We start from the raw sequence: 13,955 nt of genomic DNA on the forward strand, positions 1-13,955 counted from the left end.
CTTTTGTGCTCAGAATTCAAGACCTTAAGGAAAGAATTAGACAACGCACTAATTTGCCTCTGGGCCCAAGCATAGAAACTCATGGTGAGACGTTCTTGGCACAGGAAGTGGTGGTGAACCTCTTACAAGAAACCAAACATGCCTTTGAAAGATGCCATAAGGTAAATCCCCCGATATTTATACCCTCACACAAAATCGAAGGCCTAATTATTCATACCCTTGTGTATGTGATTCCTTTGCTTGATTTTACTACTCTTTTACTAGTCACGATCATTAAAGTGAACTTGGGTGACAGCAGATGGAGTGTAATAGTCAAACTTTTTTGACTTTGTTAAGCAGGAGAATACCTCATTTCATATGCCGTGTTGACTCTTGCTATGGGTGACGGGCAGACAGTGTATTGGAGCGTATTCACACACAGCAGATTTTGTTACAGAAATGTCTGACTGTTCCATATATCTGAATGGGGTTGCAGAAACAACCTCATTCGGAATTATGGAATGGATTTTCAGTTGCATAAACCTTTCTCTAACAAATATGCCATGTGTGAATACACCCTTACATTTAAGTAGCTGCCATGTAACACTGTATGTGCCGTGCAGCAGTCACTGATTGTTGTTTCCAATGTAATGTGCATCTCTATAGCTACAGTATACTAATCACTGCTTCCTTACGTTTTCAGCTTTCTGATCCGTCCGACCTCCCAAAGAATGCATTTAGAATATTCTCAATACTTGTTGATTACTTATGCATTGAACATATTGATTATGCCTTGGAGATAGGATTAGCAGGTAGGGGTTAATTTTATATTCTATATAATACTTGAATATAGAAGATCCCTTTCACATTGTCTTTTTTTCTGTTCGGAATTAGAATGTGGCTACATTCAGAAACTGCTCCACAACTTTCTGTGAGTTGTCTCATATAGCCACACTGCTTCATTAAAGTAAATGGGGCTGATCTGCAATACTACATGAAACCTGTATGACCGAAGCAAACCATGAGATCTAGTGTGACTTTACTAATTGTAATCAAAACTTCAGAACTTTGAAATGTTTGATTCTCTTTATTAGTGTCCAGTAGCTAGTGCGTTTTGAATGCCTGTTGCCGGCCTCTTCAGAAAACTGGAGGCGAACATGCTACTGCCATGGTGTCACCCATAAAAGAGAGGCAGGACTTAATAGGCAACATCGATCAATGTATCTAAAGGCCAACAAGCATAAATTCCATTTGCTACTCCTCCCTTTTCCCTGTTAAGATGCATTCACACACCCCTGATTTTCTGAAGATTTCACCCCTTTGATTTGAATTGAGAGGTTGAAATCTGATATAGATTTGCAGCAAATCAGTGGCATGTGAACGCACTCCTTAGTTCATTCCTCTGCCCTATATCAGAGTGTGCAGTCTGCCCATGTGTGAAGCTACTAAACAGCATAAAGCACTTGTCTTTAATTGTAGATTATAAGCTTGTAGTTATACACTGAGGAGTGTATCCTAAGACGGTTAATGGGGGGTACGCTTTAATAACCTTATAATTACTGTACTTAGTTTTACCAAGGAAGACCTTTCTGTTCCCTGACTATTTGGATATGACTGATTTTAATGTCTGTATTCTCTATAACAGTGATGGCGAACCTTTTAGAGACCGAGTGCCAAAATTGCGACCCAAAACCCACTTATTTACTGCAAGGTGCCAACACGTCAGGGGGCGGGGCTTATCACAACGTATGATTTTTACCCCCGTTCTAAAAAGGACAGGGCCGCTTCAAAATAGACAGCATGCAGATTTTGACTGCTTTTTGGATGTGAAAATACTGCCGAATGTCCTCAGCGGAAATTTCTGTGGAAAATTCTGCAGCATTTCCGCATCCAAAAAGCAGTCAAAATCTGCACGCTGTCTATTTTAAAGCGGCCCTGCCCAATTCTGCCACATGTAAACTTACCCCAGCGGTAATAGTGACACCCACCCAGCGATACTAGTGACCCTTCAGTAATAATAGTGACATCCTACAGCTGCCCCCAGTAAAATAGTGACACCCCCCAGCGGCCCCCCTAGCAGTGATAAGTTACACCCCCCAGCAGCCCCCTTAGCAGTGATAATAGTTTCACCCCCCCTCACCCCACAGCGGTCCCCCAGCAGTAATAATGCCCCCCGCGGTCCCCCAGCAGTAATAATGCCCCCCACCCCCCGCGGTCCCCCAGCAGTAATAATGTCGTGTCCCCCCCCCCCCCAACGGTCCCCCAGCAGTAATAATGCCCCCCGGTGTTCCCCCAGCAGTAATAATGCCCACCTGCGGTCCCCCAGCAGTAATAATGTCGTCGTCCCCCCCCCACCCCCCACCCCCCCAACGGTCCCCCAGCAGTAATAATGGCTCCCCACCCCCGCGGTCCCCCAGCAGTAATAATGCCCACCTGCGGTCCCCCTGCAGTAATAATGTCGTGTGTGTCCCCCCCCCAGCGGTCCCCCCAGCAGTAATAATGCCCTTTCCCCCCCCAACCCAGCGATTCCCCGCAGCAGTAATAATGCCCCCACGAGACCCACATACTTACCCCTCCTCCTCGTGGAAGCGCCGCTCCTCTTCTGCCTGATCGCTGGTGTACACTGACGTCAGTGTGCTACTGGATGCCTCCTCCCCTGCTCTCGCGGAACCAAGTAGGAGACGTCGGAGGGCAAGGTAGGAGGATCCCGGCTGCACACTGATGTCACAGTGTGCGCCGGGATCAGCGCAGATAGAAGCGCGTTAATGAGTGAATGCCGGCAGGGGAGCTGCAGGCGCATATATCTATATTAAACCTCAGTTCAGCACTAACAACCAATCAGGTTGAATCAGGGAACCCAAACAACCAATGTGGTTGTTTGGCTTGTGTGATTCAACCTCATTGGTTGTTTGGCTTGTGTGATTCAACCTATGAGATTCCTGGAATTGTGAATCACAACCAATGCGGTTGCTGAAATTGCTGCATAGTGCCGAACTAGAGTGTAATATAGATATATGCGCCGCGGCCCCTGCAGGCATTCACTAATGTGGTGAGCGGCCGATGGTGTCGCGTGCCAGCAGCGAGGGCCCTGCGTGCCGCCTCTGGCATGCGAGACATAGGTTCGCCCCCACTGCTCTATAACATAACACCATAACATAACATTTGGAAGTTGTCCAAGATACGAAAAACATAGCTGCGTTCTTCCAAAAGCGGCGCCACATCTTTCCATGGGTTGTGTCTGGTATTACAGCTCTGTTCCATGGAAGTGAATGGGATGGAAATGCAATACCACACATAACCCGAAGACGGATGTAATGCTATTTCTGGAAGAATGCAGCCATGTTTTTTGATTCTGAACAACCGCTTTAATAATTGTCTTCCAGCAATCCCTTCCCCTGACTCTCGGAATGCCAACCTGTATTTCCTGGATGTCGTACATCAAGCCAACACTATTTTCCACTTATTCGATAAGCAATTTAATGATCATCTCATGCCTTTAGTAAGGTAAGGTGTGTGTTTTTGGTTTTTTTGTTTTTCATAAAGTGCAAGAAATACTGCTAGTTCTTATTCAGGCGGGTTTGCCACCATTTTTATGCACTCTTTCTTGTGTAGCTCTTCTCCAAAACTGACGGAATGTCTGCAGAAGAAGAAAGAGATCATCGAACAAATGGAAGTGAAGCTGGACACTGGGATTGACAGGTCAGCAGATAGCATTTCGGTGCACATTAGGAGGTAGCCTATAGTCTATCATGTATGGTAAGCTCCGGTCAGCAGTACATACTGAGCGCTCACAATATTACTACTTGTTTCCTAAGTTGTAATTATTTATTTGAGGAGCTTTATTAATACTTTTTTCTGATGCATCTGCAGGACACTAAATTGTATGGTAGGGCAGATGAAGCAGATATTGGCAGCTGAGCAGAAAAAAACGGATTTCAAACCAGAGGATGAGAATAATGTTTTAATTCAGTACACAAGTGTAAGTATTAAGTCGAACATAAGTGTAAGTGTTATGTTGACTGAGGCTCAGTATTTTGCTGTATGAGCTCGAGCCTTTTTTTTTTTTTAAGAGCAAAATTAAAATTCTGGTATAAAAGGGGTTTTCAAGGTTTGGAAAACAATCTACTGTTTTCTAGAAATGGCACCATTTTTGTCCATATGCTTTGTCTTATATTGCAGGTCTTTAAAGTGAATGGAGTTGAATTCGAATACCAGACCTGGTGTTAAATAAGTTTAACAAAAAATGAAGTTCTAGCACAAGGTAAAGGGGAACCTGTCATCAACTCTAAGCATCATAATCTAAGTCGCGTTGCTTATACAGTAGTTTAGATGAGCTGTGTCTTATACTCACCTGATCTCCTATTTTGCGGTGTCCTGCCGGTGAAGTTGGCGCTTACACAGCAGCTTGCCTCCTTTTCAGAAGGTCGTGCGTGTTGACTTCACTAGGTAACACCGCAGGAAGGTGGACTGGGTGAGTATGACACACAGATCCTTGTACTCCCCATCAACTAAATACACCGTCACTTAGTTTATGGTGGTTATTGTTGGTGACGATTCCCTTTTACATGAATGGGGTGGTAGTACAAATGTCCAAAAAGCTCTTTGACCCGAAGGTGCTTCTGCACAAAGAGTTCTTGTTGCATGCTAAGTGTTCTAACATTCACCATCTTGTATATATTTTGCCTTTTCTAACCCTTAAATAGGCTTGTGCCAAAGTTTGCCTTTACATTCGAAAACAAGTGGAAAAGATCCGTAATTCAATGGATGGAAAGAATGTGGATACAGTACTGATGGAACTCGGGGTGCGCTTTCATCGCCTCATATACGAGCATCTGCAGCAGTTTTCCTACAGCTCGATGGGAGGCATGCTGGCTATCTGCGATGTTGCGGAGTATAGGAAGTGTGCCAAGGAGTTCAAAGTATGTATTAAGCTATAGATATGACATTTCTGATGAGCAGTAGTACTGACTGACGCTGAATGTCCAGAATAACTGTAGACCCAAACACACTAAAGAATGGTTAGCCAACAGCGATTTTCTTTTTTCTGACTCCTCTAGAAACAGTCAGCTCAGCCTGCATATTTATTTCAAAAGGAAAGGGGATTAAGTCGTTGTCGGACCCCTCTGGTAGCATCTTAACTGAAGCTCTAAGAAAGGATGCATTATGTTAAAATTCAGCATTCCTGATCTCTTTGCCCTGACATTTGCTGTCCGTACAATAAGCAGACCCCCATACATATAGGAATCGTATGCTGACTTACATTGTGGGTTTGGTTGGCTTTTCTCTTATGTGTATTGCCCTCTTCACAGACAAGGAGCCACAAGATGGCATTTTGACATATGAGCATGTGCTCCCCACAAGAGAACAGCTTAAAAACCAGCCTTCAACTCAGGTTTCCCCCTTCCGTCATAGGAGTTTGCCTTGTTGGGGTGCTACACATTACAATGTACCGTTTATACTCGAGAATTAGCCAACCGGAGTATAAGCCGAGGCACCTATCTTTACCACAAAAAAAATGGGAAAATTAGGTTCCTCAAGTATAAGCCTAGCTAAGCTAGATAAAAAGAAAAAGAAAAAACACTCAATACTCTCCTTGCAGTCGGCATCTGTGTTCCCCGCGCGATAGTCTCCCCGGTGGTGCAGCAAGCTACTCTGTAATTCTCACCGCTGTCAGCTCTCTCAGCTAAACGGGGCTTTGAATTTCCCTGCCGTCAGCCAATCACAGTCGACACTCTATGAACCAATCACAGCCATTCAGTGATGTCATTTACTGAATGGCTGTAAATCAGTCTTCCCCAACTCCAGTCCTCAGGTACCGCCAACAGGTCATGTTTTCAGGATTTCCTCAGTGTTGCACAGGTGATGTAATTATTGTCGGTGCCTCACACATTGCCACAGATGTTTTTACCTGAGGATATCCTGAAAACATGACCTGTTGGTGGTCCCTGAGGACTGGAGTTCGGGACCCCTGCTGTAAATGATCGAGCGCCGGCTGTGATTGGCTGGCACTTGATCCAATCACAGCGTTTACTTTCTGATGGTGGGAAAATTCAAAGCCCCATTTAGCAGAGAGAGCTGACAGCGAGGAGAATTACAGAGCAGCTTGCCGCATTGCCGGGAAGACCATTGCAGCTGCAAGGTGAGTGTTGCGTTTTTTTATTTTGTTTTTTTTAACCTATCTCACTCTAGTATAAGCCGAGGGGGGGCTTTTTCAGCATAAAAAATGTGCTTGAAAAGTCGGCTTATAGGCGAGTATATACAGTAATCTGCAATCAGAACGACAGTCACTCAAAGAATCCAAGTCCTTGTTGTTCTCCTTTCTCAAGTACTTTTTTAGTGACTTGCTCAGTTTTAGCACCTTCTTGGAACTCTTCACAACTATCAATATTAACCTCCTTAACCTTCCGTACTGGTTGTTATCAAGCTTTTGCCAGACTCTGTTTATTTGGATTGGGCTGTTTAATGTGATTTACTATTGCCTTGTCTCCTTGCAGATTGCTATTGTGCTGCAGCTTTTTGACACCCTGCACTCCCTCTGCAACCTTCTGGTGGTGGCCCCAGATAACTTGAAGCAGGTTTGTTCTGGAGAGCAGCTTGCCAGCCTGGACAAGAATATCCTTCACTCCTTTGTACAGCTAAGAGCTGACTACAGATCATCTCGCCTTGCCCGGCACTTTAACTGAGCAGCTGACTGCTGAGAACTTTGTATAAGCCAAGGCTCGGTCAGGGCTAGAGAATAGCACAGGATCTACTCCCTGGTACATAGAAGTGTCTTTAGGTCTTTCAGCGCAGTCACTCGCTTTAAAACAGTAGTGCGGCCATATTTGGCTCGCTGCCGTTTCTGCTTTTGATCAATCAGAGCAAATAAGCGAGTTCTCCAGGAAGATGCTGGTGTGTATTCTCTATGCGTTATTCTAGAACACAAGGCCAACACTCCACCTCTGTTTATACCTTCAGTAAGAATTCTCATGGTAACGGGACTTGGTTGATCAAGTTCATTTTTAAAGGGACAATAGTCTTTTTATAAGAAAGTGGTGAAAAGTTCAGTTCCTTATTATGTGCTGGTAGCTTTGATTTCTAACTATAGCAAATGACTCTTATTGCTAGCGCGGCCTGGGATGGCGCTCCACCAGTGTGCTGTCCTTAGAGAAGGCTATTAACACCCCTTCTGCTTGTGCTCTTGCAGGATAGAAGTTGAAAGAGGGGTAGCCCCTTCCTTGAAGCTTCCTGTTTTAGCTAAAGCCAACAGCCATGTCCATTGCAGCTTTTAGCTCTGGAAGACTGCTGAGTGCTTACTCATGTGAGTTCTTCACAGAAAACAAGAATGTTACATTGTATTTCACCCAGTAATAGCCGGTCCTACGCAGGCTCCCAGCAGTGACTCCTGCTATGTCTGACTTTGGGGGTCCCTGGAATGTAAACTTAGTGAGTTAATACAGGGGAGTTCCTCTTTCGGTGTCTCCATTAACGAGTCGTCCAGATGTTATAGAATCTTTTTTTTTTTTTTTTTTTTTATCTTTGATCCAAATGTATGAAAACAAAAGTAGAAGTACTTACCTGTCCTTGACCCTAGCAATCTAGCGCTGCAACCCCGTGGTCCTCCCAGTCTTTGTTTTGGAACAGCAGCCACCTGACCACCATAGTGATCGGGTGCTATTCTTTTGGCGTCACCGCTCAGATGCTGAGAGCCATAATGGCAGGGGAAGAACACCTGACCGCTGTGGTCTCTGATTGACTGCAGTGGGCAGATGGTTTCCATTTCAAAATAGAAACTGGAATGACCATGGGGTCAGGTTCAGGTCCTATTCAGCAACAGATGCATAAAAGCCCTTTTACATGGAACGATTATCATAAAAAAAAAATCATTCAAATGTTCGAAAATGAATGATCAATGAGTGTAAACGGAACCCAGTATGAATGACAAACGATAAATCATTCGCTTTTCATTCATGTTATGCAGACATACAAGTCATCGTTGGCTCGTTCACTAATCATTCGGTTGTTCAGTTCTCATTCACATATGTGAACAACTGAATGATTTCTCGTTTGAACGAGCCAACGATGTATCTGCCAGTATGAACAGGCTGCACGAGTGAACTCTAACATCGTTTGCTTGATCAAACGATAAATCGGCAGGTCTAAACGGATCCTTAATTAGAATATGTAAATCTATTGCCTTTAGTCCACATTTATCAGACTGATGTGTTATATGACCTTTCTCGTTCTATCTTCAGCATATTGTATTGTCCAATAAAATGGCCTAATTCCCAGCCATAGAATAAGCAATTACCCTACCGTCTGTGTAGAGATTGTGGCCCCATCCTACATGAGAGCAGCTGATCAGTTTATTGTTAAGGCCAGTTTCAGACAAGTGTATTGTAACACGTCTGTAATACAATCCTTATTACGGACATCTTGTAGATGATATTACAACCGTACGACACTAGTATTTGATCTGTATTTGCCTCCTTAATGGCATTAGTTTTATTTACTAGTTGGCAAATACTGATCCATATTTGCTCACTAGCAAAGAACACCAATATGGAGGCAGAAACAGGCAAAAATATGTCATGCTGCCAAAAAAAAACGTGAAAAATCCGGCCATGTGAATAGATACATAGATTGACATTAGCTCTGTATCATAGTCACAGACCAAATACAAAATTACAATACATTGTCTGAAAGAGAACTAAGGGACCCTTCTAGCATGTAGGAATTGTCCATAACTGAGATTTCCTTTAAGGCCCAATGCACATGGGTGGATTTTTGCTGCGGAATCAGTGTTGGGCGTCTGCTTGCGGGTTCCGCAGCAACGTCAGTCCATAGGATGCAATGCAAAAGTGATTGTTTTACGCACATGAGCGGAAAACAACTGTAGTTTCCGCTCGTGGAGGAAAAATCGCAGCATTCTCCATTTCGGATCATTTCCCTCACAGATGGCTTCCATTGAAGTCAACGGAAGCTGTCCGATCCATGTTCTATCTGAATGACTATTCCAGATAGGTCACGGCTTCTGCATCATCGCCTAGCGATGGTGCAGGGAAATCTGTACTGCACATGTGTGAGCGCTGGCACATCCGCAGTACAGAAGAAAGAAGACACAGGCAGGTACTCAAGGTCGCCAACCGCGTTCACAGTCGGATTCCATGCGGAATCCGTGCATGACCGTATACATTCGGCTTAAGTCTGATCCATTTCCTAACTGCTGTGATGTGCCTTGTATGGGATATCCGTTTGTAGATATAGAGTAGTACTGAAATGTTAGAAATAGAGATGAGCGAACGTACTCGGTAAGGCCGATTTCGCAATCGAGCACCGCGATTTTCGAGTACTTCACTACTCGGGTGAAAAGTACTCGGGGGCGCTGTGGGTGAGCGGGGGGTTGCAGAGGGGAGTGGGGGGGAGAGGGAGAGAGAGAGAGCTCCCCCCTGTTCCGCGCTGCTACCCCCCGCTCCACCACGCCCTGCCCCACAGCGCCCCCGAGTACTTTTCACCCGAGTAGTGAAGTACTCGAAAATCGCGGTGCTCTATTGCGAAATCGGCCTTACCGAGTACGTTCGCTCATCTCTAGTTAGAAACGTTACTGCTTCTTAACACAGAATAGTGCTGCCATATTTCTTGTGGCTTCCATGCTATTAGTCAGTAAGATCGTCCTGACTTTTTGGGGGTGACCTGCCTTAGATAACTCCTTTCACATATGTCCTGTTAGGACATATGAATGTAAAGAGGAGAGACATTATTCCCCTCCTCAGAGAGCTGCTCTACATGCATCAGTCACCTACTTTTCTTTGTAGCGAGGATGGGTGGTAATGATGAATAAGGGACTTGCTATATAAGCAATTTTCCATTCTATTGCGGAAGCGTATTTCCAAATGTAGGGCTGCGGCGCACTGTTGCCTCTTCTATCTTTGCCTCTTCACATCATCAACTTTTTCATATATGTAGTTGTTCCTGGTCCTGCACCTTAGTTGCTTGCAAGTTTGGTGCCCCCTTAATTTTGCACATCAATGGGGTCCTCGGAGGTTGGACCCCCCACAATCAGTGTTTTAAGTCCAGAAAAACTCCTTTTGGGACCCATTCAGACAGGTATATTTTCAGTCCACCTATTCCACAGTCAGGACACTGACTCATTATAGCCGCCAATTGGACTATACAGACGAAAGTTCTTTCACATGGACCAGTTGTCCATGTGTTAAATCTTTCTGCATGTTCTATAGTCATCTGTTTTGACGAATGAGACTAAAGCATGAAGTGGATGTGGTCCTGGAAAATTGGACAGAACATGGACAGGGTGTATGAGCTATCATATAAATATATATATATGGCCTCAAAGGGGTTGTCCCACTTTCAGCTGTTTTGCTGCAGGAAGTGGACCGCTCCGTACACTGAGCGATGGCCCAGGGGTTTGTACTGCTGGCTGAGTACTATTGAAGTGAATGGAGCCTGCATTATCAGCTTGGGCCACTGCACACTGTACGGAGCTGTCTGCTTCCTGCAGCAAAACAGTTAGAAGTGGGACAATCCTTTTAATGCTGCCTGGCACACTAACCAATAAAGATGGATCTTTCAATGAATGCAGGTGAGTCCTGTCATGTTCCCCCTGCAAAATTTACTGTCATGCAGAATGTCAGAACCAAGTATTAGTTTCACTTACAAAGGGAAAGCAACTAAAGCAATTTTAATTTTTTTAACGCGAAGATTCTTCCAGAACTTTTGATGGAAATTCCCTTTTCTGACTACTGACACTGAATTTCCATGGGCCACAGACTATGGTGGTGTTGGGACTTGTGGTTCTAGATCAGTGGTCTCCAATCTGTCAAACTCCAGTTGCTAAAGAACTTCAAAAAAGGGTTCTCAGGGCATGTTGAGAGTTGTAGTCTTGTAGTTGGACGATGCTACCTGATGGCTTGAGGTTACTGATTGGACTACAGTGTAAATTTCTTGTCCAATGTCGTCATTGAAGACTGTATCTCACAGAAGTGCTTGAAACTTTTTATACTTTCTACACTTTCCTTGTTTGGACTTCTATTTTAAAGTTGTATAAAGTGTATCAATCGCTGTATGGTTTCTTAATATATACCTAGTTGTTTTATTGTTTTTGGTGCATGATCTTTTTGTTCTTGTGCAATATCTCCTAATGCCCCCCGAAAGGACAGCAGCAAAAACATTCACTGTTGTAGTTTTAACATGTAAAGTTACCCTTTAATAAACACATTTCCTCTATGTCCTACTTTATGTTCTTATTGCTGTTGTTATTAATGGTAAAGAAAAAATCACCATAGAAGCTAAAATATTTCAGTCCCGATTCTCTCCTATTTTGTTAAAGGGTATCTGCCGCCTACTTTTAGCCCTATAAGCTAAGCTTATGGGCTGAAAGTAGGTGACCCGTATAGTCCGGGGATGTAAGTTTTTATTTATTTATTTAATTTTATACTACCCTTCTATGTCGTTCGGTATCATCGTTGGAAGCCGCTGCTCAATGCATTGAATGGCACTGTTAAGTCGTCTGTCCATTAGAACGGGTGGACTACTTATTCTGCAGCACTTTCAGGTAATTTATTGCCAGTGCTCACATCCGGAGTTCTATCGCGGATTTCCGCAGCAGGAAATAAATCGCGGCATGTTCTATTTGCCATGGATTTACGCAGCGGGAGGTCTCCATTAATATAGCATTAATAGAGACTGCGGAATCCCGCGATCACCAGCAGGCACGTTTTTTGTTAATCGCGGTACTCCCGCCACGTAAATCTGTGGGCGTATCCCGCAATGCTCATGCACATGAGCCCTTACACACTTGGCTGTAACTAGAGATGAGCGAGTATACTCGCTAAAGGCAATTGCTCGAGCGAGCATTGCCTTTAGCGAGCACCTGCCCACGCGAGACTGAAGGTTCAGGTGCCGGCGCGGGAGAGCGGTGAGTAGCGGCTGTCAGCAAGAGGGAGCGGGGGGGGGGGGGGGGGGGAGAGGGAGAGATCTCCCCTCCGTTTCTCCCCGCAGCACCCTGCCCGCCGCTGGCACCCGAACCTTCAGTCTCGAGCGGGGGAGATACTCACTAAAGGCAATGCTCGCTCGACAAATTGCCTTTAGCGAGTGTACTCGTTCATCTCTAGCTGTAACCCTTAACCCCTTGAGTGGCAGGTTTCCTACCACCCTGTCGTGCCCACCAGGGCAGGTTTTTTAAAATGGTCTACTCATTGAATTTCAACTAGTTTTGCAGTTGCGTCTCAAGAGCCATAACTTTTTCATTTTTCCATTGACACGGCCATATGAGGGCTTGTTTTTTGCGGGACAAGTTGTGACTTTTTAAACAGGAGGGAGGAAAAAAAGAAATGGGGAAAAAAGAAAAAAAGGGGCCATGTCATTAAGGGGTTAAATAATGTATTAACTTCCTTCTCTGGGTCATTACGATGCACACGGATACCACATGTGTGATTTGTATTTTTGATTTTTTACAAAGTAAAGGGAGACAAGTGTTTTTTTAATTTTTTTAAATAATTTTTTAACTTTTTTTTTTTATTATTTTTTTTTTTTTTTTTTTTTTTGTCCCTTTAGGGAACTTCCACAGGGACCCATCAGGACCCCTGATCACATTCCGGGGGTCTGATGGTGACAGCCCTTTACATGCTGCAGTGACAACCCTTTACATGCTGCAGTCACATAGACTGCAGCATGTAAAGGGTTAACACAGCAGAGCTCGGAGGTTTTCTCTGATCTCTGCTGTAAGAGCTGGTACCTAGCTGTCCTCTGACAGCTAACAACCAGCTCTCCCTGCCACAGAGACCATCGGCTTGCTTCTGACAAGCCGATGGTCTCTATGGCAACCTGTAAACAAAGCAGGACATTGCCGACATGTCGGCAATATCTTCTGCTGGTTTTTCAAAGCCCTTGCTTTGTTCTTTGTGGGTCTGTGCAGGCAGAGCACACTGCCACAGCTTGTGGCATTGTGCTCTGCAGCTCCCATAGTGATACATAGCCCGGAAATCTTCCGGGCTATGTTGCTATGAGCAGTGGAGCTCGTCCCGGAAAATTTCCGGGCGTGCCACTCAAGGGGTTAATTCCTGATGTCTGAGTTATATCTTTGGTTTTGTATCAATTGAGCTTGTACTCTAGCTGGCCCTGTATATTGCTGCATGCATCTTACCCAATCATGGCAGATTGCAAAGACATGTATCATTATGAATGGCGCATGCATCTATTTTTTTTTTTTTTGCCCCCGATATTTGAAGCATATTTCTGTTGTCTGCAGGAGACAATTGGACAAAGTATCCACATTGGTTTTCCCACGGCCCCTATACTTGCAACCTCTCTAGGCCGTATGAAAACCCATGTGGATGTTTTATTTGTCTGACAACAGAAAGTATACAGTACCCTAGATTTCCCAGAAGCTTCCGAGGTGCAAATTTCATGTACAATCACGTGTTTGTTTGCAATCTGCCACAATTGGGTGTGATGCGTGTCGTGATATGCTGCATAGGCTATAAGGCCACCCTATATACCGTATCACTGGTACAAAACCAAAGTTATGGCTCAATAAAAGCACATTACCAGTTACATTTGACCTAGGCAACCTAAAACTAACGTTAAATTTCCAGGATTTTTTTTTATTTTTGCCTAGTGTTATCAGACGTGAAACCTTGGCCCAAATGTTCAGTTAGCGAATCATCAGGCAGTGTAAAAGGGCCAACAATCAGCTGAAGAATGAGCAAGCGCTTGTTCCTCAACCGATTTTTGTCTTTTTAGCAAACCTGAAAATCTTCATTGGTCAACTGCACATCTCTCCGTGTAAATAGGGAGATAGATCGGTGATAGACGATCATAGTTACGGTACTTCGTCCCCATAAGACAGTCCTCTTCTGTGTGTGAACCGCAGTGGAACATCATGCTTTGTCCATCAGTGCTCTTTACAATGGACTGACTCTTGGCCCATGTAAAAGGAGAAGGAACCAGAGTATAAGCGGCACCATAGCATATATTTG

General features: G+C 44.3%; 1 protein-coding gene across 1 annotated transcript in view; it reads left to right on the forward strand.

Moving 5' to 3' along the window:
- EXOC5 (exocyst complex component 5) overlaps positions 1 to 11,202 on the forward strand; it is a 34,885-nt gene extending 23,683 nt beyond the window's left edge. The window contains exons 12-18 of the mRNA XM_066608257.1: positions 14 to 161; positions 683 to 791; positions 3,363 to 3,483; positions 3,592 to 3,678; positions 3,850 to 3,958; positions 4,683 to 4,898; positions 6,474 to 11,202. Of these exons, the coding sequence (XP_066464354.1) occupies positions 14 to 161; positions 683 to 791; positions 3,363 to 3,483; positions 3,592 to 3,678; positions 3,850 to 3,958; positions 4,683 to 4,898; positions 6,474 to 6,662 (979 nt within the window). The 3' untranslated portion in view covers positions 6,663 to 11,202. The remainder of the gene's footprint in view (positions 1 to 13; positions 162 to 682; positions 792 to 3,362; positions 3,484 to 3,591; positions 3,679 to 3,849; positions 3,959 to 4,682; positions 4,899 to 6,473) is intronic.
- Positions 11,203 to 13,955: the final 2,753 nt, after the last annotated feature.

The sequence above is a fragment of the Eleutherodactylus coqui genome, chromosome 6, assembly GCF_035609145.1.
Source record: "Eleutherodactylus coqui strain aEleCoq1 chromosome 6, aEleCoq1.hap1, whole genome shotgun sequence".
NCBI classification, from domain to species: domain Eukaryota; kingdom Metazoa; phylum Chordata; class Amphibia; order Anura; family Eleutherodactylidae; genus Eleutherodactylus; species Eleutherodactylus coqui.